Genomic DNA, 27,446 nt, shown 5'->3' on the forward strand with positions numbered 1-27,446 from the left:
GTATTGTTGCAGATATAGCAGGGGATAATTTAAAGCTGCTTTGATTACTTTTTTTTAAACAATCTGTTGGAGAGATGAATATGGAAAACCTCCCAGTGTCTGGGTGGATTTTATATGGGGTTGGAGTTTGTTTGTTCATTTGGGGGTTTTGTTGGGTTTTTTTAGGAGGAGTGGTCAGAACACCTATTTATAAAAAAGATAGGTAGAAAAAGACTGAAGGAAAATTGTATCTATACCAGTTTTTAAAAAGTTAACATGAGTAATTTATTTCACCCTAGAAACCCTCAAGGAATCAGTAGTTGGAGTGAAATAAATAGCAACTCAAATGTACAGTGTGGAACTAATAACAGAGATGGAAGACATCTTAATACAGACTGTGAAATAAACAACAGATCTGCTGCTAATATAAGGACTCTAAAAATGTCTTCTGCTTTAGGTATGTTCTAAAATCTTCCAATAATTTTACTTCTTAGTGCAAATAACTCTGATGGCTGCATAGCATTTGGGAGACCCCTGTTTGATGAGCAGAGTATTCAAGAGCCTTATCATTAAGCTAATATTTTTCTAATATCCAGTAATTACAGTGGACTTCAGAAGTTCAGTAATGTGTCTTTGGTATTGTTTTGTTTCCTCCTCTCCCTATTCCAGACTGTCATAATAGGGAGAATGATAAACACCTCGACCTACCCCAAGGTGAAGATGATGAAGTGGAAGAAGATCGAGTTAGTGAAGATTCCATGTCTAGTCACAGAAGCAGCCTGGGTGATGTGGCTGGAGATGCCGAGTTTGAGCAGAAGATCAATAGACTTATAGCTGCAAAACAGAAGCTTAGACAGTTACAAAACCTTGCTGCTATGGTGCAGGTATGTTATAAATATAAACTTGTGCACAAAAATTTAGCATTCATTGTTTCGTGTTATCTGTACCTTCTGATAGGGAAAAACTGCTGAATGGAACATTTAAAATGCTTATTTGTAGTCTAGGGAAAAAGAGATACAGTTGGATTTTTCTGATTTCAAAGGTGCCACTTCTGAGGTTCAATTCAGGGATTTTCTTGGAGGATGCCAGCCTAAGAAACAGTGGTCTTTAACTTTAGCACTGGATTATGAAATACAAACCAAGAAGTAGATCAGTATTATTTTTTTTAATATTATACATTTTTAAGATTATACAGAACATTCAACATGTTTACGTTTTTGAGCCCTAGATTTTATGACATTGTTCAATCAATGAGGAACATTTTTCATTAAAATATTTGGATGTTGCAATATGTTTGACTTGCAGTATTCTGGTTTGGAGGCAGTGGTTTTATTTATTTTAAGAATTTTGAGGGCAAGCTATAAGTTGGGAGTGTTTTTAATGTAGAATATCTCATGCTTATCTAGTGATGTTAGCAGCACAATGTCATGGATCTAATGTCCCTTCAGAATGCACACATTTGATCACCATCTGCTGTAATGTGTGCATACTGAATGCACAGAGGTGTATCAGAAATGAAAAGGCTTAACAGTTGGAACCTATGTTTGACAATAGCAACAGTATAAACACAATATTGTTATTTCAGTATCAAACTCCTGTATTATTTCTCAGCATCTAGATCAGTGTTGTTTTTTATCATCACTATAGAGATGCTAACTGTGCAGTGGTATGAATCAGAATTAGAGATGATTCAGCAGCTTTCTTGATGAGTAGCCTAATTAATGGCATATCTTCAATCATATTTGCAAGGCTTGTTATGTGTATGTAATCTCAAAGATACAGTAGGCCCGTGAACTGTGCCACTCTTGGTCACCAGTGGTCTCTCCTGTTCAGCAAAGTCTTTATGGAAAATTATTACATTGGAAAACCAAAGCAGCAGTGGGTACAGCTTTCATATTTTCAGTTTGAGAACTAAAAATACAGAAATTATGAAAAAAATAAAAGCAGAACAGAAAACCAGTAAGACTTTCTCCAAAGTATTTCAGATTTAGTTTTCAAGAGTAGTTATTTTTAATATTTAAGTTCACTGATCGCGGTAAATAGACAATGTTGTTCACCTCAGTCTCCTTCTGTTCCTCCTTATTCTTTCTTCATATGTTTGTATGTTTCTGTCCACTTAGTCACAGGCAAGTGTTTCATGCTTCAAGAATGAGACAAATTATTTACATTTAGAGTGGAAGTTTCAGTAGTTCAGGTTGAGCTAAATAACTTCAAATTCTCTCATTAACTCAATATATCTTCAAGTCATGATGCCATGGTGATAATGACTTCTCAGTTCTTGTGCTGAAGATAAAGCTCTTCAGACTGATTAGTTTTGAAAAAATCAAACCAGACAAACTTGACAAACTAGATATGTTACATTTTTTTTATCAACTTGAAAATAGTCTAACTGCCTTTCTGACATCCTTTTAGTGTGATGATCCAGAACCTCAAGGAGCAATTGCAAATGCATCTAATATTGGTGACTTGTTGGGTGAGGGGGAAGAGACAAAGCAACAGCCAAACAATGTCCGAGCAAGTTCCAACAAGTTAAAAAAAGATGTGCGACTGAATGAGAAAGCAAGGTAAGCCTTTGTCAGAGCATGGGAGAGCTGTGCTTTAGGCAACTTCTTGCCAAGTAACACGTGGGTAACTTATCTACACAGAGAGAAGTTCTATGAAGCTAAACTACAGCAGCAGCAACGGGAGCTTAAGCAGCTACAAGAAGAAAGAAGAAAGCTGTTTGAAATCCAGGAAAAAATTCAAGTGTTACAGAAAGCTTGTCCTGACCTTCAAGTAGGTAGAATGTATTTCTTTGCCGTCTTAAGGTGTTGAGCAAAGAAACAAAAAATACCTTGCTCACCCTTTTTTTGCCTATGAAAATTGGAAAAAACCTTAAATTGGTAATGCTTGTATACTGTAAGCAGGTGTTCTAGAGTTCTGCTTATGTCATTCACTTTTCAATGATTATAGTTCAGTGGTTAATTTCAGTGTGATTTGTCTTCAGAAGCCTTGAAAGTGTCTTCAAAGATAGAGAACCTTCTGTCTTATTTTTAGCCTGAAATTTGTCTGTCCATACTAGTCAGTCACTACTTCTTTACTTCTCTCAGTAGTCATTGGCTGATATTTTGGAGCGATGCTGTGTCTTGAATGCATGATCAACAATTCATTGCAATTTTACTTAACTCTACAGGCTTTATTGTTTTTCATGCTCTTCTTTCTGTGAAGTGAGCAGTAAATTATCAATACTGTGCATCTTGAACATTATATAATAATACATCAGTTTTGTTGATTGCTAGGTAACTTTTGAAATAAATGTTAAAAATTGATTTAAAAATCCTTTTCCTGGGATACTGACTTTCTAGCCTCATAAAGCCTTAACTGTGTTGGGTTTTAACTGCAGGTAAGTTTTAGAAAGCTCTTATATTCTTACATATTTTGCCATTTTGCTTTCTCTTTCAGTTGTCAGGTGGCCTGGGTAACTGCCCAGCAAATAGACAATCTTCACAAGCAACATCAACTCCAGCCATGACTGAGTGTAACACAGCTGGCAAGCCTTTATTTGAATGTGATGAATCATTACCAGTAGGCAATGAGGTATTCCATACTTGATATGCAGTGACTTTAAAAGGGTTGAGAGAGAAGTTACAGGTTGCTTGGACATATTTTAAGTGGCCTGGGGAGTGGAGTAGTAGCTATTTTAACAAAACATATATAACTCCTTTATTTTGTTTCTGGAAAAAAGGAAATACTGACTTGAACTGGCAAGACATTCTCCCCCAAATATAGCAATTGTTACTAAATATTAATGTGATAGTTGAATTACTTTTTAATTTTTACCATGAGAATTTGATATTATATACTGTAGATGGGTCATCTTTCGAGAAAATGGTGAAAGTATTTGTTGAAACTTGATTTATCTTTGTGTCTTTCTTCACCTTTCCCCCTGAAATTGTCTTTGATATTGATCTGGATATTACTTATTCTTTCCTGAAATTATGCTGGCATTATGTTCTAATTCTTCCATTTTACTGCAAGCAGTTATGGTCTGAGATGAGAAGACATGAGATTTTAAGAGAAGAATTGCGACAGAGAAGAAAGCAACTCGAAGCTTTAATGGCTGAAGATCAGAGAAGGAGAGAGCTTGCAGAAACAATATCTACTGTTGCTGCATCTGTTAAAAGTGAAGGGTCAGAAGCTCGGTGTACTCCACAGCAGAGCAGGACTGAGAAGTAAGAGCACGAGTTACTCTGTATTCATCAATGGGTGCTTCCATTGTTCAGTTAGGATGTCAGTGTTGGGGGCAGTTTCCTCTGTTCATCTGACCACTGAATGTGATAATTTAACAGAGCAGGAAATTAATTTCTTGGCTTGTGAAGTGACTGTTATTTAGCAACTTGCCAGTTTTATGGGTTTTCCCAGCATGTTAAGTCTCTTCTGTGCTACTAGTGGGGAAAAGAAACACCTAAGATGAAGAAATTGCATGGAAAATGCCAAATGATCAGAGTAGGTTTTTTTCATCTTTACCCATTTTATAGTAAAGTAATACAGCTCCAATACAGACAGTAATTTCATTTGTCTGTCCCAGTATTAGAAGCAGAATGCAGTTTGCATTGGTGAGAATCACAGAATCAACTGGGTTGGAAAAGACCTTGAAGATTGAGTCCAACCTGTGGCCTGAAACCATCTTGCTGATGAGACCATGGCACTGAGTGCCACATCCAGTCTTTTCCTTAAATGCCACCAGGGACTCCACCATGTCCCTGTACAGCCCATTCCAATGCCCAGTCAATCACTAATGTCCAGCCTAAATCCCCCTGACTCAGCTTAAGATTGTCTTCATGTCCTGTCACTGATTGCCTTGGAGACGAGGCTGACTCCCCATCTGGCTACACCTTCCTTCCAGGCAGTTGCAGAGAGCAATATGGTCTCCCCTAAAACTCCTCCAGGCTTAACAACCCCAGCTCCCTCAGCCACTTCTCATAGCACTTGTGTTCCAGTCTCTCCACTAGCCTTGTTGCCCTTCTCTGGATATGGTCCAGCATCCCAAAGTCCTTCCTAAATTGCAGGACCCAGAACAGGACACAGCACTCAAGGTGTGGCTTAACCTGTGCCAATTGCAGGGGAAGAATGGCCTCACTGGTCTCACTGGCCACACTATTCCTGATAGAGGCAAGGTTGCCAATGGCCTTCTTGGCCATGTGGGCACACTACTGGCTCATCTTCAGAACAGTTCAGTTCTTTTTGGTGCAACTTGATTAATTGCAGATAGACTTGAAATTGTCAACAGATTGTTTTAATAATTTGTCATAAAATTGAAAAAAAAATACTCATTTTCCGAACACCCCTTTTCTCTCTGACCCTGCAATGTTCCCTAGGACAATGGCTACCTGGGGAGGTTCTACCCAGTGTGCCCTAGAGGAAGAAAATGGAGATGAAGACGGTTATCTCTCTGATGGAGCTGGTCAGGCAGAAGAAGAGGAAGAAGATGCATCAAGTTTGAATGACAGTTTTTCTGTTTATCCCAATAACAACATACCAGAAAATGCCTGTTTTGGTAAAGGAAACAAAGATAGGTTAGTAACCTTATTTGTTGATCTGATGCTTGTCTGAGTATTTGGAAGATGGTGGAAGAAGCATTGCATGAACTACAGGGCATCCTCACAGCAAAGGAAAATTCTCTCTTATTAGTGGCAGTTTCTTCTCTGAGTCTTTGCAGCTGCAATGTATATAACTGACTTGGTGATTTCTTTTGTTTTCAGTCTTACTAAAAATCTGCCATTGAGCTCTCCAGTTGTGTGGTAGTGGCTTCTGATGCTCCCATTTTTTTTTAATCAGCTTAAAAGATAATCACATGGGTGAAATTTTTGCTATGATCAGTCTCTTCAAAAATAGTAATTCAGAGAATTAAACTAACTCTAAATTTTTTCCTTCTAAATTGCTGGCTTCTGTGGTTGTGGAAACTATTTCTTAATTATTGTGAATAGTTTTAACTCCTGTTTACCTGATTGACTTCCTTCATAACATTTATGTGATTAAATGAAAATACCATGTTAAAAAGAATGTATATATCTGCATGTATTATTTCTTCTGGTTTGGATACCAAAATGATTTTAGTAGACAGTGGGCTCATCAGAGGCTGGACTTGTCAACGTATTATGTTGGTGGCTTCTGTTTTCATTGAGTACATGTTAGCAGTAATGGAAAATACTAAAAACAAGACACAGGCACATTGATAGCCATTCCTTTTTTGACAGTCGTAGTCAGGTGGGGAGCTCCTGTTTTTTGTTTAGGATAATTTTGGATTGACAAAATGGCATGTGTAATTAGCTGGCCTGTGCCATGTGAGTTTTTGATGCACAACTTAAACATAATGTGAATATGGAAGTATCATTAGTTGTTTGAATTATCTGATTTTGTCCTCATTTTTCAAATTTTCCCACCCCAGGTGGAAAAACTGCCGTCCCCTTTCAGCAGATGGAAATTACCGTCCCGTGTCTAAGGCCAGGCAACAGCAAAACATAAATATGCGGCGTCAGGAAAATTTTCGGTGGATGTCTGAGCTCTCCTATGTGGAAGAAAAGGAGCGATGGCAAGAGCAGATCAATCAGTTGAAGAAACAGCATGAATTTAGTGTCAGCATTTGTCAGACTTTGATGCAGGATCAGCAGGTAGATATGAAGAGCTGTTATTTTGCTGTTCTTATTTGCCTTTTATTCTCTTTCTAACTCCTTCTAGCACTAACTTCTGTTTTTTGTGATTGGTCACTGTTAAATATTTTCTTTCCACAGACCCTCTCTTGCCTTCTGCAGACTTTGCTCACAGGCCCCTACAGCATGATGCCCAATAATGTTGCATCTTCACAAATACATCTTATTATGCATCAATTAAACCAGTGTTACACTCAGCTGACTTGGCAGCAGAATAATGTCCAAAGGTTTGTTGACTGTATTAGTGTTTAACTGTGGAATTTGAAATGCTTCAGTAACAGGAACATGGTTATGTGAATAAAAGATTACAGATAGTGGTTAAATATGAGACTCTTGAACTTCTGAGTTGATAATGAGCTTTTGAAATTGTGTGTAGCATTTCTGTTTGTCATCTTTTTCCCCCATGACCTCTTTAGTACCTTTAAAAGTACTTTCCTAGTAATCTTCATTGAAGAGAACCAAAAGTTGGCAAAAATCTGTTGCAGTAGTTATTTTCTAATATGCTTTTGTGTCTGTAGTCTTCATTAGACTACCTGGCAAGATTCTGGATTCTAATGGTAATATACAGCAAAAAAGCTTTTTGTCCTTTCTTAGTGTTTTCAGTTACAATTTGTGCTTTTTACATTCCATTCAGATGATGGAATGTAAGATTCCATGTTCCAAATTATCCTTTTTGACAAAAGATGTAATAGTCATTTTAATTCATTGCATGAAAGTTGAAGCTCTTCATCTCTGTTTTGTATTTGGTAAGTGATAGATATGTGCTGTCCTCTTACACAGTTTTTAAAATCAGTTTTAACCTCAGTTCTGTAAATACTTTGTATATTTGATTGTTTCTGTTGAAGTTTTCAGCTTGCTTATTTCTTTAGTATGTAGTCAGGTTTTTTTGTTCTTACAAGGAGGTTTAAACTGTGCATGCATGACCACTAGTACAGAGCAGTTGATTTTAAACCAACTCAGGATTAAATGTAAGTAATTTTTGTCTTGAGGTTTTTTAATAAGCTAAATAGAGTACTTCTTTACATACATTACATGGTGTAGGTGAGATAATATGAAGCTCAAATTACTTGAGTATAAATTTAGTTTTCCCATAATATTCTTGTTTTTCCCCAAGTTGTTATTTTTTCTTATTTTCAAGGTTGAAACAAATGTTAAGTGATCTTATGCAACAGCAAGAACAGCAGTGTCAAGAGAAACCATCAAGAAAGGAGAGAGGCAGTAGTGCACCACCGCCTCCATCTCCTGTTTTCTGTCCATTCAACTACCCTCCACAACCTGTGAACCTCTTTAGTGTTCCAGGATTTACTAATTTTTCCTCCTTTGCTCCGGGTAAGTATTACTGTGGGTATGAGAAGTAACATGAATTTCAAAAATGGACATTTTCTCATTTAATTGAAATTGTAATGTGAACTTAATGGAACTCAGTCACTTTTCCTTTATATTGAAATGGTCTTAAGCAGAAGTTTACTGTTTATTGCTGAATAAATAAATATTTTTACTTCAGTATGAAGAGCAAGACTCTCTCAGTATGAAGTTAATTATACTTGAAAAGACTCACTCCATGTAAGGTTTCAAATCCAACATACAAAAAGCAGTGTTTGAGGCTTTTTACATACCTTCAGCAATCATTTCACAGTTGAAATCAAGTTCTGAGTGAACCATGTAATTGGAAGGTGGCACTTGGTAATTATTTCTGTTTTTCTTAGAACTCCAAGCACTCATGTTTGTTATAAGTGCTTGTAAGTGGAGCACGTTAACTCATTTTTGTTCCCATCGAGTTACACAGTAACTGTTGATTTGGATACAGTATTCCTAATCTCTTTCTCTAATCTACTTTTGCTGTTGGATTTGGAGGAAAGGAGTGTAGGTATTTTACTGTATAACTCAAAAGTAAACAAAACTGTCTTAATATATTTCAGTCTTATTAGGAAACCAGGAAATAGGCATAGTTTCTTGAAGGACCTTGATTTCCATTGATGGGATTGTAGTATCCAGTAGTGTTCAAAACCTGCACTAAAGATAAAGTCTGCTTGTTTACGTGCTTTCATGATGAAAACAATTCTTGCTTACTTCCCCAGTGTATATTTGCTCATAATTCCATGCTGCCACATAGTATGTCTCAAATTTGAATTTTACTGCGCAAGTAAATGATGTAGTTATCTTTTGACTCCCTTGTTTACTTTGTAGGTATTAACTGTAATCCAGTGTTTCCATCTGGTTTTGGAGATTTTGCACATAATGTTTCTCCACGCAGCAGTGAGCAGCAGGAGCAGCAGCATCCTCTAGATCAAAATACTTCTGGGAAAACTGAGTATATGGCATTCCCCAAACCCTTTGAAAGCAGTTCCTCTAATGGAGCAGAAAAACAAAGGTATTGAATGTCAAAGTGCAGCTCTCCCCTAATAATTTCTCCTCCCTTTTCTGGGGCTTAGGGGAATTCATCATTCATTAAGGGAATTTATTGTCATAGAATTACTATATGAGCTTGACTTCTGTAACTTCTAGTTTAATTTCTTTCATTTTTCCAGTAGTGTTCTGCTTTTCTATATATTAATTAATGTATCATTTCATGAAAATTTTAAAATCAAATGCAATCTTGGAGTGGTTTTCCAACACTTTCTGTAGGTGGAGTAAGATTTTGTTTCTGTGGGATTCTTTTAAAATTGAGTTGTTTGAATAACTAGAGGATGTACTTTCAGCGAATGCTAATTTTTTTTGTGCTACTGTAGATTGTACTGAATGTTGCTTTAAGAAATGTTTTGACCTGTGGTACTATTTGAACACAGCAGTAGCTGCATTAATATATTCATATTGAAATCAGTGAGAGATAAATGGGAAGTTCCATTCTCCATTTGGAAGGGTTCTCTGGAGTTATTTATTTTTCAATATTTGTTTGATGTCTAAGTAACAAGGGCAGATAATTTGCATTACAGTTAAACTGTTTGCCTGGTAATACATGACATTTCTATCTGAGAGATCAGATTATGGTATATTGAAATTGATCTGTTGGTCTTTCTTTTCTGACAGAAGGAATCATAGACAACCTGAAGAGGAAATGGAGAAAAGATCAACTTGGCTTGATGATAGCCAAGAAATGAAGAAAGATGATCAGTCTCAGCTGAATGCTGGTTTTGCAGTTTCAGTACAAAATACTGCTTCTGGTCAGAAAAATCAGTGTGATATGAGCCGGAGAAGAGAGTTTGATGAAGAGTCTTTGGAGAGTTTCAGTAGCATGCCTGATCCAATAGACCCAACTACTGTGACAAAGACATTTAGATCTAGAAAAGCATCAGCACAAGCAAGCCTGGCATCAAAAGATAAAACGCCCAAATCAAAGAATAAGAGGAAGAGTTCTTCTCAGCTAAAAGGCAGAATTAAAAATGCTGGTAGGTTGTAAAGTAATCTTGGATACTGTGGCAAATTTGGCTTGGATTATAATCATTACATTCCAGAGAATTTACTCTCAGTAAATAGTATAATAATGGCAATAAGTTATTGAAATGACTTAATTTTATATAATACAACTGCATCTGGTTTTTTAGGATTTCAGTCAATAGAAAATAACCAGTTGAGAGGATCATGGATGCAGATACGTGCAGATTTAAAATAAGGAGAATCTTCTTCATTTTCTTCTCGTTCAAACTCGATTATTTGCTGGAAAAAAAAGCCTGGTTAAAATTGTGAGAAGAGAGGGACAGTACTAGTTAGTATAGAAGTACTGTTGGAGTTGCTGAGGATTTAGTACTACTGTATGGCTTCAGTATACAGAGGAAGATTTTAGTATAGGAAGCATCATTAGTATTTTTTATCTTTAAGAGTGCCCTTGAACAAATTTCCTGAAGTAATAAAACATGTTGTAAGCTGTTTCTTTATTTCTTCCCTTTCATTTCCTCCCATTAGGTTATGAAAGTGCAAGTGCTTCTAGTGTGTGTGAGCCCTGCAAGAACAATAAAAGCAGACACTCTGATGATGTGGTTCATGCAAAGGTGTTCAGCAAAAGGAATCAGGAGCAATTGGAAAAAATAATTAAATACAGTAGATCTACAGAAATGTCTTCAGGTACTCTTTTCTAAATGTTTAATTATTTTGTTAACTTATGTGAGTAAGAGACCTTAGTTGCTAGTGTGTTATTTAAATGCAGTGTGTTTTGGCAGGAAGACAGGACTATATATTTAGCGTGTGAATTTTGCATTTTAATTTCTAAGGATGCTGTGAATGTAAATGTGTAAAAAGTTTGATATTAATTGCTTTTGGGCATTTTCTGTATATTAAATACTTGATTAAAGTAATTTAGAAACCTTTTACCGTACAAAAAGCAAAAATGTAGCCAATCTCACCTATTGTTGGTGATTTTATGGAAAGTAACTGTTATACTGATAAAACTTTGCTTAGTGTTTAAACTACATCCTATACTGCATACATGTCTTCTTCCTATTTGTGCTTAAATGAGCCCCATCAAATACCATTCAAATTCAGTCTTTTAACATCACATAAACCCTTACATTTTTGCCATCTGCACTGCTTTTCTTGTATCTAGATCATAAAAGTTCTTGCTCCTGTGCCTTTTTTGGTTCTGCCATTATTTCTGTTTTGTTTAAGAGATGCAGAAATTTTAGTCATTGTAGCACAATATAAAGCTTTGCCAGTGTAGCTCACACTAAGAGCTGTTTATTAGTGTACGTAATAAACTTCACTGCTCAAGTTCTCATTCTCACAATAAGCAGCTCTGATGTGGTTTGGATGACTAAGCAGTCTTCCTCCTGCTGTTTTGTATAGACCCTGTCTTTATTTCTGGTGCACATTTTTGTGTTTATCACTGTCTATCCCCACTTTCCTACAGCGCATGCTAGGAGAATTCTGCAGCAGTCTAACAGAAATGCATGCATTGAAGCGCCAGGTAATGCATTCACTGCTTAGCTTCAACAATATGCTATTACTTTTTTTTTTTTTCTTCTCTTACCTTTGGTCCTGTAACTCACTGTTTAGCAGATGTTCAAGGTTAGTGCTGTTGCAGCACCTTCCCTATAACCAAGACAAGAGAAGTAACCTTGCATGAAGTGCAGTGTTACCAACTGCTTTGAATTACAGTTGTGGAGAACGTGGTTACCATGTTCTTGATTAGTAACACAAATAGAAAATATGGAGGTAGATACTGCATCAAAAAATTTATTTCAGTAGGCATTTTTAGTATGTTTAAAAGCTGCTATTACCTATTAGTAATGGGAGAGGGATGCAATTTGTGGTAACTTTTCAAAGGTTGAAAAAGCTTGCCTGTGCTTAAAAAATTGGTCAACTATTTGCAGATAATCAAATTGCACAGTAATGTTTGCTGTATTGCTAATAACTTCATTACCTTGAATACTAACAATTACACATCTGTTAAACTGAGTTTTCCAAATTTAGCTATGTTTCCATTCAGCACTTCCCAAATAATGCATGTAATAATTTGATTGTTGTGATGCAAGGATAATCCTTAATTTTCAAATGAATGGGAGATTTGTTAGGCAACACATCGTCTTATATGTAATAGAGTTTAAGGGTAGGAGGTTTTTTGTGAACTTGGGAGTGATGCTAAACATGTATGAGAGTGTAGCATTTATGTTGGCAAAGAGTGGCTTTCTAGAGTTCAGCCTAAAGCTTTCTTAATGCTGCTTGTGTTGCAGAAGTGTGGACTGCTTGTACTATATAAACCTGAGACCGTTCACTATCTTTCTTGAAATGTCTTGAAGCTCCATTTTCAGTGTTTAATACTTATTCTGAAAGCATCATTGTGCTGTGTGCAGTATTCTCTTTTATAAACAATACTTTCAAAAGGTATTGTTCAGAAGTGTAAAGAAAATTATTTTTACAATTGCTCTATATTGTATTTTATATATTGAAGATTGCATAAAGTATAATTTAAGAATGTTTGCCCTTCAGGAAATTAATAAGCTTTATGAAAGCAGCTATATTGGGAATCTGCAATGACTGGGATATAATTTGTAAACTCAGAAGTTGCATACCTGATAGCCTGTTCAGTGGATGCCTGTCAAGGACTTAAAAAGTTCCTTTATTTTTTTCTACAGAAACTGGTAGTGATCTTTCTATGTTTGAAGCTTTGCGAGACACAATTTATTCTGAAGTGGCAACTCTTATTTCTCAAAATGAGTCTCGTCCCCATTTTCTTATTGAACTTTTCCATGAGCTTCAGCTGCTAAATACAGATTATCTGAGGCAAAGGGCTCTATATGCTTTGCAGGTATGCACAGATTTTTGATTTTATTTATGAATCAAGCAAACCTTAGATCTTTTTACAGCATAGATTATCTTTTTCCAGGATATCGTGACCAGACATTTATGTGAGAAAAATGAAAAAGGGAAGTGTGGAAAATCACTGAATTCTTCAACATGGGTAGCATCAAATTCTGAACTCACTCCTAGTGAAAGTCTTGCTTCTACAGATGATGTAAGTGTTGAAATTCAGAAGCTACTGGCAGCTTTTCCTGTATTTCAGTTTGCACACATATATGCTTGTCTAGTGAAATATACTAGGGAATGAACTTTGTTAAAATTAGTATCGACTTACACAGACTTTTCTAAACAACTAGTGGCAAAAGAATCAATGCAAAAGTGATAAAATATGGTAGGATTCTTGGTACTGCAAATGAGTAATGTGTCAGGAGTGAATGAAATGTGGAGAGGATTGTAAATAGGAAACTGATATATTCAGAGCCAAAATCCTCTCCTTAGTAAGGTCAGGACAAGTACTGATCACATGATTCTCCAAAATTTTTTGCTTGGATTTAAGAAATCAATTACACCTCTGTACAGTTTCTTACATGTTTTGCACTTGAAGTATTTGAAGTAAGCATGGTAGATTAACCTGATGGATTTATCACCTGAAAGTAGGGTTGTTCTCCAGTCAGGCAGTCTTATGACAAACCCTGATACCACAACAAGTCACTGAAAAGAGTTGCAGGCTTGTTCACACATCTGTGAGAATATGGTGTGTTCCTTCTTTGTATTCAGTTGTCTGGTATTTTTTAGGAAACTTTTGGCAAGAACTTTTCTACAGAAGTATGTCAAGATTGTGAACAACCTGATGCAGACAATGGCAGTACTATGTCTACTTCTTCAAATTTTGAACCCTTTGCCACTGATGACCTTGGTGAGAATGATGTGACTTAGTGTTTTAAGTGTTACTCCCTCCCTCCCTCCCTAAGTGCTTGCAATTGTCTGCACTTTAGTACACTGTTACTTGATTTTTAGTGTGTAATTACATGTTTTGTAAGAAAAAACATAATTAAATGAGCTAATTGTGAAACATAGAGTTCATCAAAGTGTGTAATAAAATATTGCAACTAGTTATATGTGGATTTCAAAATTTGGGGCTTTAAAGTCAATTTAATAATTGTTTATTTGTCTATCAATTGAAAACTTTTTATTTAGATTAAAAAGTGTTTTTATTCTAAATATAGGCAACACAGTGATTCACTTAGATAAAGCTTTGTCTTGGATGAGGGAATATGAGCGTATGAAAGTTGAAGCTGAAAGTACCCTTGACTCTGAGGGCTGCTCTAGTAATTTTCAGGGTGCTTCTGCTGCTAAATTAGAAGGTATGCATATATATGTATATTTTGCTTAGTTTTAGAAAATAATTATAGTAACTATCAAGCTAAATTGCTTTCCTCTTTATTTATATTGAAAACTTAGCAAAGTTTGAAAGGATATTTGCATACTTAAGGAAATAAGATTTCTTTTTTAAAATAAATTTTTGAAAGTAATATTTCTTTAATAGTAATGTTGAATGTATTAAATGTACTGCCTTTTTTTTCTTCTTTTTATTAAAACAAGGTCCAGAAACTGGTGAAAGTCAGTCTGTGCCACAGTCAGGTGATGTTTCTGCAGTTCCATGCCCTCGCATAGATACTCAGCAGCTTGACCGGCAGATAAAAGCAATTATGAAAGAGGTCATTCCTTTTCTGAAGGTAAGGGCTCTTTATAATATGGCATGAATTAGAAGAGTAAGAAAAGCACTTGTATAATTGCACAGAAGAGCATTATCTAAAATCTAAAACTTGCCTCTTAGAAACAGCTGCCAATAAATATGTGTTCAGTTGCAGACTCTGCTGAAGATGAAGTAAGAATTAGATTTTCCACAGAAAGATTCTGTGTAGTTATTAATAGGAGAAATGAATGGTGAAGTTTCTAGATTTTATAGGGCAGGTGAACTTGACATCACAAAGAATAGAGATTGCTTGCTCTAGAGCTGAAAAAATTAAATATAAAAATGTTGGAGAATGTACTTCTGAAATATTTGGTGCCTTTTAGCAGACAGAACTGAGATGACTAATTAAATGTACAGTAATAGGATATTTTTGAAGAATGTCTCTGAGTAGTTGATTTTTTAACATTATTTTCTCCTGTTTACAAATATCTTTAAAGTTGTTGGGAACTTTTTAACTACTGTGACTACAAAGAAGAAATGTTCTTCTTTAAAGAAGGAGAGCTAGTCACAGTTCTTCTTTGCAAGGTTGGAGAGCAGAGAAGATGGAGTTAGTAAAGGCATCTCCCTGTTCTCTTTTATAGAATGCACAGTGTATAAGCTTAGGTTTGTCTAATGAGGTGTTTGGTGATACTAAGTTTAAAAACTATATTGTTGGCATGCCAGAGTCAGAGTGCCTGAAGACTTGTTCTTTTTTTGCAATTTTAAGGCTGCATATAAGAGTAGATGTCTTAATATGCACTTCAGTACACTTGTGTACACAGCCACAATATAGGAAGCTCCTTAGTTTGGCCAAACGTTATAAGATGCCAAGTACTCATGTACTGGAAAACTGAGATAAATCTCTGTGTGTTGTGACCAAGCAGTCATTTATGAAGTATGGTGTTTGTGAGATTGATTGGGACTTTTTAGTGGTGTGCTTTTCTTTAGTGGACAAGTGGGTTTTTTATAAATTAATTTCTATACTTGAGTTGATGGCTAGTTTTCTTTTGAAGTGGTAACAAAGCTCATTCTGTTGTACTTGTATAGGAACACATGGATGAAGTATGCTCTTCTCAGTTACTGACATCAGTAAGACGTATGGTCTTGACTCTTACGCAACAAAATGATGAAAGTAAAGAGTTTGTGAAGTTCTTTCATAAGCAGCTTGGCAGTATACTTCAGGTTAGTAGTTTTTCAGTTCTGTTTTACAGCACTCAAGTTGGCTAATGAGCTGACTTCTCTGAAGTTGTATTTTACACCTTGAATAGCACAGCTGCTATTCTCCCTCACCTTAGATACAGTGATGAGGTATTACCTTTGTTCCTAAACAAATTATTTATGCACATGGAACATCTTTTCTGTCAGAGCCAGGTAGTGAGAGATGTATCTCTAGCCTGTTACTGTCTTCAAAGAGAGCTCTGGTGATGCTTTTCATGGACATCTTGTGTAAATTCCTGAAAATCTGTAGTTTGCACTTTTTCATTCTTCTTTTTTTTTTCTACAAGCATGGAATTTAAATCATGAGGTTATTAAGTTCTTTGTTATGTGACTAGAGATTCCATGTAAAATCTATTTAGAGCACTAAAATTTTTTAAAAAATATGAGTTTATATATACATAACTAATTTCAAGTTATTAGAAATATGAAAACTGCTTAGTCTTTAAAGCTTGAAAGCCTATTTCAGAAACTGAAGAATTATTTCTCTTCACAGGATTCACTAGCAAAATTTGCTGGTAGAAAATTAAAAGATTGTGGGGAGGATCTTCTTGTGGAGATCTCTGAAGTGTTATTCAATGAATTAGCCTTTTTTAAACTCATGCAAGACTTGGACAACAACAGTATTTCTGTGAAGCAGAGATCTAAACGAAAAATAGAAACCACGGAAGTAATGCAGTCTTATGTTAAAGAGGTTTGTTTTATTTTATTTTCGAAAAATCTAGCATTTGTAAGATTGCTAAGTATGTGTACTTTCTAAACTAGTTTGATTGCCTTATTTTTTGCATTATTTGCCTTAAATGCATTATTATATATATGTTTATTTATTTACTTTACAAGTTGCTGTGTAATCACAGTATTGCTTGTGTAGGAGTGTGAACTGGTTTTCCTCAGCAAGGGCAAATCCTGTGTTACAGATGACTATCTGTTACAGATGTCTAATTGTATAGATTTTGTTTATAATTCAGAGGAAATATCTTAATGGTTTTATGTGAACATATGAAGGAATTAATAAGTATTAAAATAGTTTTAACACCTAGGGCCATTGAGTAGTTTAACCCCAGTAGGCAGCTGAGCCTCTCACAGCCACTCAGTCCCGTCTGAGGGATGGGGAGACAAGCAGAAGGGTAAAATAGAGAACCCTCGTGGGCTGAGATAAAGACACTTGAATTTGTAAAGCAAAAGCTGCACATGCAAGCAGAGCAAAACAAGGAATTCATTCACCACTTCCTATAGGCAGGCAGGTGTTCAGCCTCCCCGAGGAGAGCAGGTCTCCATCACATGTAATGGAGACGTGGAAGTCAAGCACCATCACTTGGGATCTCCCCCTCTCCCTCACTCTTCACCCAGCTTTATATGCTGAGCATGATGCTGTGTGGTGTGGGACATCCCTTGGGTTAGTGAGGGTCATCTTCCTTGGCTGTGTCCTCTTCCAAGTGCTGTGCACTCTGACCTCTTGCTTTTGGGGTGGGGTAAGGAGCAGAGAAGGTCTTGACTCTGTGGAATGCTGTTTGGGAGTAATGAAAATATCCCTGCGCTGTCGACCCTGTGTTGAACACAAATCGAGAACACAGCCTCATGCTATCTACTGTGAAGAAGTTTAACTCTATCCCAGTGTATTGGTTTTGCATGGCCCTACTACACCCAGCTAAGTATTTTGACATATTGGAGGTCCCAGTTCATTATCTCTTTACTTTGCCTGCTGGTTTCCTTGCATCATCTTTAAAAAAATAAGAGTAAATCCTCTGAAGTTGTCATGTAGTTGGTTTGTTGGCATATGCAGAAAGAATTAGTTTCTGGATTTGGTATGTAAAATATATATAATATTTTCAGAAATATTTGAGACTGTAGGACATATTCTTGCTCTAAAAAGCAAGCTTTGGCTAGGTTTCACACCATTTACATTATTAAGTTTAGTATTGCTTTTATTGGGAGCATATCTGCGTTTTTTTAAGTTGCATGATCTGTTTACAAAGCAAACAATAAACCAGATCATGTTAATGTATTTATGATTTCAGTGTCATTTCAGCTTTCTTCTAGAAACACAAATACCAAAACATACCCTTAATTAATTTTTAAATGCCATCAAAAGATATTTTTTTTGAACCTGTTATGAAGTCCTACAAGTATTTTTAGGTGTACCGCCAGCTGTACTTCAAGATAATAAATTCAGATATTTCAATAGTATGGCTGGTATGAGGGAGACTGTGAAGTGCCTTGTAAAGAGGCCAAAGGAACACTGAATCCAGAAAGATTTAGACATGACTTCCTGTTTTATCGGAAGTTGTCCATTGGCAACTCAGAGCAGGTATAAACCAACTCTTTATGTATCTTTGTTACATAAAGAGTTAGTTTGTACCTGCTATCAGAAAGCATGGAGCTAGCTTAGATTCAGTATTTCTTCTCTCCTGGAAGACAAAATTAGGGTTAAAGTAAATGTTTGCCTCATTGCTGTGGCGGAGGCTCAGATTCAGCAAAGCCAGAGATGAGCCAGAAGTCATAGGCCCTGGTTACTTTGTACAGCCCTGTGCAATTATCTCTGTATGGTCTTTACAGCCCTCAACTCCGGAATCCTGATGCGGACATATTTGGTCTTGCTCGATTTTCTGACTCTCTTGAGTCCAGCAAAGTAACTGCTGAACACACAGCTCTTTGTCTTGACCAGAGTTAGAATCATGAAGTGGTTTGAGTTGGAAAGGACCTTAAAGATCATCTAGTTTCAAATCCCCCTTCCATGATGTATCTAATTCTATGTGCTAGATATGATTCAACCACAGACTGTAGGATTAGCCCAATATAAACATAATTGTTTACATAAGAAGGGTTAGCACAGATTTTTTTAATGCTTGCAACTCTGAAATTTTGAAGACATCTGTGTGTACAAAAGTCCCTGTGACTTCCTGCTGTTTTAAGATAGCAATTCTTAGTGAGATTAGCATTTCAGCCTGGCTTTCATGAAGTCATAGTTTGATTCAGTATTTCCAAGTTATTTCAGTTTAGAATTGAAGATAGTTTGTGTTTCTTCTAGGCAAAAAAAGGTCTCCAGGTGGATGTTTGTTCTTCTGTTGAAGATGTCGATGAGGACAAAGTATGTGTATGCCTTTCAACTGTCTTTATTCCTCAGATAATTTCATAGGTCACGTAGTCTTACTGTTGTCTGTCATAGGAATCAAGTATCTGTAAGCAGCCCATTTTCCAGTCTTTAGAAATTTATTAATCTCTTTCTGTTATTTTCAGTCATTTATTTTATCAAAGGTACAAAGTAAATTATAATTTGCATTTCTAAGGACAGCTTAACTATTTATAGCAGTTAACATTTTCTTTGTTAATGGTATGGAATAAGTTAATTTACTTTCCATTTTCAGGAGAAGGTAGATGTTCTGAATTGGGACATGTGGTATTTAAGTTCTCAGAGTCCCAGCCTTACTGTGCTCTGAGTATGAAATGTTAGTGCTCAGATTTTGTCTGTTTTCTTTTCATGTTTCTTTTGAAAATCACTGATATCACTGGGGAGATGTGTTGTGTATGAAGTTTCAAATGGTCAGCTGGAATGTTCAGCTTTCTCCAGTGAAGGGAATGGTACAAGTATATATACCAAGCAGAATGTTGATTGCTATCCTAAATGAATATAGGGTACAGGAGTAGGCATGTGTGGGAGTGGAGCCAGTGCTTTCTTCTAGGGCTTAGAGCTTCTGCCACACTGCTTTGGAAGTTAAAGCAGGTAGTTAGTTGTACATCACTTGTTACAGTTGCTGTAGTGTAGAAAAGTCCTTTCAAGATTTGGAGCCAAACTCAGGGCTTTTCTTTGAGGTTCATACAGGAATGCAGAATTTTCTCATTTAGCATATTTAGCAAATCATTCAGCTGAGGAGATATTGCTAAAGAAATGAGAAGCTGCAGTTAGAAATATTTTTATTCCTCATTGAGGAGCAGCAGGGAAGTTGCTGCAAGGTAATAAGGCAGGTATGTCTCTCTTCTTGATAATGACAAATCTAATTGAAAGGGTTTTTAAACCTAGCATGCTGATCAGTGTGAACCTTGGCAGATAATGACATACTCAATAGTTACAAGGTCCTCGAAAGCTGTGTCTGAACAGGGCCATGTTCTGATGTTCTGTTAATGAGTATTATTCTGCTGTATTCATTTCAGGGCTGTAAGGACTATTTTTAGTAGATACTTTTTAACTTCTGAGAAACAGCTCCTTTATGCAGAAACCTTAGTGTAGTCTTTACATAAACATGAAATTGTACAGTATTGCATGTTTTCCTAGGACAAGGATGAGACTGAAACTGCTAAACAAGTGCCGGACTCAGAAGTGGGTGCTGGTAACAGAGTGCCTGAAAATACTAGATCTGATGCATCTGATCAAGAGGAAGATGAGGAAAGTGAAAGTGGTCCAGTGGCAATAAGTAAGGAACTTTTATATAGTTGATTACTCAATGCTTCCACTGTAGTTTTGACCAGCTAATCTTACAACAGGATTTGCATGAAGTAGTGCTATGTAACACGTTCTCTCACAGATTTTATAGTCAGTCCTTTGTCAGTGAAAGTTTTGCAGTACTGTATTTCCTAGTGTTATGTCAAGGGTTAAATATTCCAATTAGAGGAAGTAATTTTTTTTCATAATCAGTAAATTTGTAAAAATATATTAGAAGAGGATTCATTAGGTTATATATATCCTGTCTTAGTTGAACTCCAAGTTTCTCAGACTTTAACCTGAATGATGTGAAAGCTGTGCAAATTTTATGCAGTTTTTAATTTAAACAATGTGGCTTTTTAAAATGTGCTTTTACTTTAATGTAAAGCTTGCATTTGTTTGTTTATTTATTTGTTGTCCTGATTTTTGTCTTACATCAACTACTTCTGGCTTGGATTCCTTTACCATTTACATTCTTTGCACCAACTTGTTTATAACTTTGACATTTCACAGGGACGTGGGTGTTAGTTCATAATATAGCTGATGTGAAACATAGAGATCTTTGCAAGTTGAGTTGTTACTGTATCTTAATCTTAAAGAATGTTTTGAAGTAAGGGATATCATTGCATTAAATTCCCCAACAGGATTTGGCAATTCAAAGGTGGTTTTACATTGATTTGCCTTTAGGTTTATCAAAAGCAGAAACCCAGGCTCTGACTAACTATGGCAGTGGAGAAGATGAGAATGAAGATGAAGAAATAGACTTTGAGGAAGGACCTGTTGATGTGCAAACATCACTACAAGCCAGCAGTGAAACAACTGAAAATGAGCAGGTACAGACAAAATTGTAAAAGCAGAACAAACATGTGCCAGTGCACACCTTTTCAGTACATATATCTGTGTGCCTCATTTTTCTTCTTGCACTTTTTTCATCCTATTGAAAGTAAAAGAATAATACAAGAAATTGTATGATGCCAGTAGGTGCTACGTGCAAAATGCATTCCTCACTTGAGTTTATTACAGCTGATGCTAAAGTAGATGGATGGACAGAGACTAAACTAGTGTTTACATCTGCTATGAGAGAGGAAAAGCTGTTAAGCTGCAAGTGAGAAGTTGAACTTTCAAAAAACCATAATTTTAAACCTTTAAGTAGTTCTTTCTTCGTGTTTGCCGAGATCAAGTTCTAATTGGGGGTAATTCACTCTTGTATTCTAGCATGTCTTTTGTTTGTGTTTCATCCCTTTTGTGATAATTATTTCTGGAACAATGGTGAAATGTTATTGGGTATGATTGTCATTTCACTCTTAGTTTTCTTAAAATTTTAATATGTGTAACCTTGTTTTGGAGAATTGTCAGTTCTTTATATATTAAATAAGACTGACAATCTATTGAAACTTTGGTTTGCTCAACATTAGGCAAGGATGTGACTGGAACATTTTACTTTAAAACAGTAGATCCTTTAATTGGAACCAGAGTTTTCCTGGGAACTGCTGCAGTGAAAAGAAAATGTTCAGATAAAACATGCCTATCAGTGTTGGTAGTTTTGTAAACTGTTACTGACCAGCTGGCAAGTAGGACTTGCTGTCTTTATTTCAAACTAGTGAAAAGACAAATTCATGGAGCAAGTGAACAGTGTATTTCTAGTTAGTAAATTAGCCAATAAGCTATGAAGCTAATCAGTAAAATTTTGTTCTAATTCATTTTTACCTTCCCCGATAGACTTCTAACCAAGAGTTGAGTAAGCCAAAAAGTAGTGAAATTTCATCATCAGAACAAGAGCCTGCTGAAGGTAAGCCCTGTATGCAGTAATACTTTCATATGAATTTGCATAGGGTGAGAATTGCCTTGGACAATTCTGTGACGCATGTAACTAAGAGAAAGATGACCAAATTTACTGGACTGTTTCATGGAACTGCATCAGTTGCCTGGATGTACCTGTGTTGATATTGACACAGTAAACCTTTTAAAGAGGAAACATGGAACGATCTTACTTAGGTAGATGTGGTTTTTGATGCTTGACATGAGCAAGAATTTTAGCTGCTTGTTGCAGCTCTTGGCACACTATTGTATCAGAATTAATGTGTTAAAATGTTTTGATGTTCAGATTTGTCTTGTACTTGTTTTTTCTGCTACTACTGTTTTACTAGTTATTGAAAGGTCTATTTTAAATTTTTTTTCTATGAGTAATGTTGTAACTGATTAAGAGCAAAGAAATGCTTTCCATCAAAAGAAGGGAACATTACTGGGCTGTATGAATATTATTTCTAGTGTAACTGTTATTACCACCTTCCCTGTGCTTTTCTGTTGCAAACATTAGTTTTGTTCTTGGCCTTTTTTTGTAGGCTAAAAATCAATATTAGAGTGGCAAAATATTAAGGTATTTACTGTTGTGTGTTATATCTCCTCATACCTAGAATGAATATTTTGTAGTAGGTCACTTAATTCTGGAAGTTGTTTATTGTGGGTTTTAAAAAACTTTTTTCAGTCAGAAATCAAGTCACATACTCTCATGGGATAAATTGCTTATACTTAAGCGTGTAAGGGTACAAATAACTGATGTTTTACTTCAATCAGCTTTGGGTTGTCTAAGAGACTATAATTCACTTTCATTGCTCATTTGTAGCTTTGGATTATAATTTTTAAAAGAATAATAATTTTTGTACATTCAGAATATTTTATTGTCTGTCCCTAGTTGAAATGTAATTCTGTGGTTTTAGGTGAACAAGATGTGGCTGCAGCTGTGCATCATTACCTCAGTGCCATGGAGAATACACCAGCTTTAACAGCCAATACCCCAGAATCCTTTGTAGCAGCCACTGTGAAAAGTGAAGGATCAAGCTCATCTTTGGCAGTGAATGAAACTCAAACACCAGATACCACATGTGCAGAAAACAAATCTGTTGCAAGTTCTGAAAGCTCCATGGCTGGCAGCCCTGATACAGAGTCACCTGTGCTAGTGAACGAATATGTGTGTATATTTCATTTAAGATCCATCCAAGAGAAATTATAAGCTTTTTTTATTTCAGTGTTATTTCTGGTTTGCAGTCTTGTTTTGTTCCCATCTGCAAATTTGATTTTAGTATACTTCAATAGTTTTGGAGTGAAAAGAAAACAAAGTAGCACTTCCTAAATACCACAATTTTTATTAACAGGAACCTGGTTCTGGAAATGTAAGTCAAAAATCTGATGAAGATGACTTTGTGAAAGTTGAAGACTTGCCCCTCAAACTTGCTGTGTATTCAGAGGTATTTTGCTAGTATTTGTGCAATTGTTGTTTAGAAGTGCATGTGTAACTGTTAATGTCTGTGTTACCCAGACAGCAGCAAGAATTATCCAGAGTTTTCAGATTTGCTTTTTCTGTTACAAAGGCAGATATAATGAAGAAAATGGAAACAGAGGCCCAAACCAAGAGTTTGTCTGATGAATTACTGGATGGAGGTGGAGCTCAAGGTCAAGAATTAGTCGGAGATGCCCAAACATTGAAAGAACCTGGTAATTTTTTTCTATATTCTGTACACATATTGGGAAAACACTCAGGAGTGCTAGAATTTAAATATTGCTGATTGAAGTAAGCAGTTACAGTAGTGCAGTAAAAACACTGGGTTTTGTTATCATGCATTTGAAAGTGTTGTATTGATATGAAGGGATTTTATCTTGCTGTCCATCTCCCTTCTATATACTTTTTTAGATTCTGTGGCTGATAAAGTCATAAAAGTTAATATATTAAAGTGGATGTCACAACATAATGGTTTTGAAACTTATTCAAATGGAGCGGTATTTTTGTTTCTTGTTACACAACCTTGGGTTTAATAATACTGTAAATTATAATTGCTCTTATCTGATTTAATAACACTCAGTATAAGTTCCTGACAGACTGCTCAGTGCTTTTGTGAACATTCAAGAGTCTTTTCAGAAGAGTAAAACTTCTCCTCAGAGAGAAATAAAGTTTTTTTCATGTGAAGTATACCATGTGGTAGAAAAAAGTTCCAGTGTGTATGATAGTGTGTATGATAGTTCCAGTGTGTTTCATTTTCATGAAATATTATTTATGCAGATACATTGATAATGCAAGTGAGAGAAAATGGGTTTTGTGGGCTTTTTAAAAACTTTTTTCAGTCAGAAATCATGTCACATACTCTCATGGGATAAATTGCATACACTTAAGTGTGTAACGGTACAAATAACTGATGTTTTACTTCAACATTTTGAAGTAAATTGGGATTATGCTGTAATATTGTCACAGAATTACAGTATTCAAGACTTCTGTTTTATTGTTAGACTTGTGATTCTCCAGTGGAGTGTACAGTATTGGCATACATAAAGGACATGAACTGGGTATTCTGATAGTAGCAGTTTTCTGCTAGTGTGCTTCCTTCCAATTCCTCAGATAGTATAAGCTGATGAACCTGCTTTTCATATAATGCATATGCAGTCGTAGCACAGGTTTTTTTCCAGAGCAAAGTGTGAGAAAAGGTGCATCTTTCTTTCTGTTTTGGTCACTGCCTGTTCAGCCTTCTGCTTGTCACAACTCTGGCAGCACAAGCCTGTTGTGCCCATTTGGTGGCTGCTGATGCCCAGGGCTGCTGTGGGAGCAGTCTGACCAAGAAAGCCATGCCACACCTAAGTTGTAGCTAACTCTAAGCCATTAAGCTCTGCAGGGTGGGGATGGCTGTAGCTGTTCAAGTAAGCTGTGGCTCAAAATGCTTGTGAGGATGAAATAGCAGTTGAAATGTGGTAATGAGCTGTTTGATACCTTGTAGATATTAGACAATGATTTTATTCTTATTTTACAGAAACTTTTGGAGCTCAAATTGCATAAGAATTACCCGAAGATGTCTGCACTAATAAACTCTATGTATACAAATGCATAAAGATCAGTACTAATTTCCCAGAATTCTGGAAGTGTATAAAAATGTAAAATTTTTAACATGCTGCCTCTTAGGATAGGTATGTGATCTTCTGCCTGTGGCAGTTTAAACAGCTGGAACTGAATCCACTTCTATTCAGTTTTGCTGCACTGTTCTTTTTCTGTCTTAATTTTTTATTTTTATTGTGACTTGTTTGGTAATTTTTAAATTGTTCACAATGGTAGTTTTAAATAAAGTTTGGACTTGTCTGTAAGTTTTCTCTTTTGAAAAATTTTCTTTGGCTTACCAACTGGTATGCTGAGTTTGTTGCCGGAAGTTAATTGACTTGTTGGCATGCTTGTAGCAGTTTGCTCTTCTCTTGCAAGAAACACTGCTCATTTTCCTGGGACAAGAAATTCTCCAAGTTTCTTGCACCTTCTCAAAATACAAGGTATAGACACATTACATACCTACATGTTGTCTTTATAGCCTAGAGTATAGCTTGTCTGTAACAAAAAGTTCCTGTTCATGGCTTGTGGAATTCCTTTCTATCAGCACATTTATCTGAGATGAAGTTGAATACCCCAGGTTTATAATTTACTGCAGAAACCAGCTGTATTTTTCTGCATTTGCTGAATCCTTTTGATGTTCACAGGATTAAACCTGTCTGAAAATGTTAATATCTTTTCATAGCTAACTTAAAATTGCTATGGTCTGGAGAATCTGTTCTAAAGTGTTTGACTTTAATTGTAGTTTCCTAAATTTCCTTACAAAGTCAATGTTTTAAAATGCAGTTGAAGTCAGCACCTCCTGGAGTCTCAAGGTAAAGCAGAATTACAGAAGAGTAGATTGGAAAACTTTGCTCAGTTTTTCAGGTCAGAGTTGCTAATAACATTTAAGTCATAAAATTGAGCTAGAAGAAGCTTATTCAGCACACCTGCTACATTATAAACATCTGTTTACCTTAAACACAAGGCTTTTATGAAGGTAGTTAAAAAGCACTAGTTATCTTTAATTCAGGATTGTGTTGCTTTTGAGGCTAGTATGATAATATGGTTATATACTGTGGGAGACAGTATAGTGATGGTTAAGCCTAAATGTGCTTGAAGTTTAAATAAAATGAGATTGTAATACTTTTGTGATTTTTTTTTCTAGTTTGTTTGGAGTGTTTCTAGGTTTTATGAACAAATTTTGAATTGGCAGATTATGGTCACATGCCTCTCATGTGCAAGAATGAAAGTAGATTAGCAAAATGTTTTATGAAGTTTAGTTACTCTGCAGGCTTTACACTGGTGGTACTGCTGTAGGCAGAAGAAAGTTAACCATTTTGAGGACCAAGGAAATATGTTGCGACAACGGCAAAGCTGCAACACGGAAACAATCAAACTTCTAATTACTAATTAAGCACAAGAATCACTCAGACCTAAAAGAGGACATTTGCTATAAAGTAGAGTGAGATTGTGTGCAGCTCAATAAGGCTAGTTTATACGTTGAATCATTAAGTTCTAAGCTTAAGAAAGAACCTAAGCACCCCCCATTCCTGAATTCTTGTGCTGGAATGATGGATTTAACCCCAGCCAACAACTGAGCACCAGGCAGCTGGTTGCTCACTCCCCAACCAGTGGGCTCAGAGAGAGAAGTAGAAGAGTGAAAACAAGTTCATAGTTGAAAGAAGGATTAATAGGTAAAGCAAAAGCTACACATGCAAACAAAGCAAAATGGCAAGCAGGCATTAAGCCACTTCCAGGAAAACAAGGACTTGGGAAGACAAATGCCATTACTCCAACTGTCCCCTGTTCCTTCTTCTTTGGGCTCTATATGCTCATGCCCTCCTAACTGTGCATCCCCAGCCTCCTGGCTGTGGGCACAGGGTGATAAGCAGTCTGGACTCTGTGCAAGTGCTGCTCAGCAATAAGGGAAACAGCTCTAAGGTATCAACACTTACTTCCCACAGGTTCAAAACAGCCCCACACCAGCTACTGAACAGAAAATTACCTGTCAGAACCAACAGTATGGATACATGAAAAATGCATTGAAATGGTATTTCTTTGGTCATACCTACTCTCTACTGTTTCATCACAGAATGGTCAGCAGGGACCTCTCAAGGTCATCTTGTGCCAGCAGGGCCACTCAGAGCTGTTTGCCCAGGTGACTTTTGAGTATCTTCCTTTTGGGAGACTACCACCTCTCTGGGCAACCTGTACCAGTGTTTGTCATCCTTACAGTGAAGTGTTTCCTATCATTCAGAGAGAACTTCCTGTGTTTCACTTTGTGCCCTTCTAGTCTACTTTCATTATCGCCTGCTCAAGAAGTAGAACTCCTGATGAAGTTGA

General features: G+C 36.2%; 1 protein-coding gene across 13 annotated transcripts in view; it reads left to right on the plus strand.

The window, feature by feature from the left end:
• PCM1 (pericentriolar material 1) overlaps nt 1-25,387 on the plus strand; it is a 40,278-nt gene extending 14,891 nt beyond the window's left edge. For 4 of the 13 annotated variants that reach the window (XM_059470005.1, XM_059470016.1, XM_059470006.1 and 1 more), the window contains 29 exons: nt 279-436; nt 649-863; nt 2,392-2,543; nt 2,625-2,754; nt 3,421-3,555; nt 3,997-4,190; nt 5,337-5,534; nt 6,407-6,629; nt 6,750-6,895; nt 7,807-7,997; nt 8,856-9,039; nt 9,696-10,054; nt 10,569-10,727; nt 11,509-11,565; nt 12,734-12,906; nt 12,985-13,113; nt 13,695-13,815; nt 14,126-14,263; nt 14,502-14,635; nt 15,682-15,816; nt 16,346-16,543; nt 18,878-18,937; nt 20,120-20,258; nt 20,954-21,099; nt 21,986-22,055; nt 22,984-23,234; nt 23,419-23,511; nt 23,635-23,758; nt 25,060-25,387. In XM_059470005.1, the coding sequence (XP_059325988.1) occupies nt 279-436; nt 649-863; nt 2,392-2,543; nt 2,625-2,754; nt 3,421-3,555; nt 3,997-4,190; nt 5,337-5,534; nt 6,407-6,629; nt 6,750-6,895; nt 7,807-7,997; nt 8,856-9,039; nt 9,696-10,054; nt 10,569-10,727; nt 11,509-11,565; nt 12,734-12,906; nt 12,985-13,113; nt 13,695-13,815; nt 14,126-14,263; nt 14,502-14,635; nt 15,682-15,816; nt 16,346-16,543; nt 18,878-18,937; nt 20,120-20,258; nt 20,954-21,099; nt 21,986-22,055; nt 22,984-23,234; nt 23,419-23,511; nt 23,635-23,758; nt 25,060-25,085 (4,438 nt within the window). In that variant the 3' untranslated portion in view covers nt 25,086-25,387. The remainder of the gene's footprint in view (nt 1-278; nt 437-648; nt 864-2,391; nt 2,544-2,624; nt 2,755-3,420; nt 3,556-3,996; nt 4,191-5,336; nt 5,535-6,406; nt 6,630-6,749; nt 6,896-7,806; nt 7,998-8,855; nt 9,040-9,695; nt 10,055-10,568; nt 10,728-11,508; nt 11,566-12,733; nt 12,907-12,984; nt 13,114-13,694; nt 13,816-14,125; nt 14,264-14,501; nt 14,636-15,681; nt 15,817-16,345; nt 16,544-18,877; nt 18,938-20,119; nt 20,259-20,953; nt 21,100-21,985; nt 22,056-22,983; nt 23,235-23,418; nt 23,512-23,634; nt 23,759-25,059) is intronic. The other 9 variants (XM_059470007.1, XM_059470008.1, XM_059470009.1 and 6 more) reach the window with 9 other exon arrangements.
• Nucleotides 25,388-27,446: the final 2,059 nt, after the last annotated feature.

Source organism: Ammospiza nelsoni, chromosome 4 (genome assembly GCF_027579445.1).
Source record: "Ammospiza nelsoni isolate bAmmNel1 chromosome 4, bAmmNel1.pri, whole genome shotgun sequence".
Lineage (NCBI taxonomy): Eukaryota > Metazoa > Chordata > Aves > Passeriformes > Passerellidae > Ammospiza > Ammospiza nelsoni.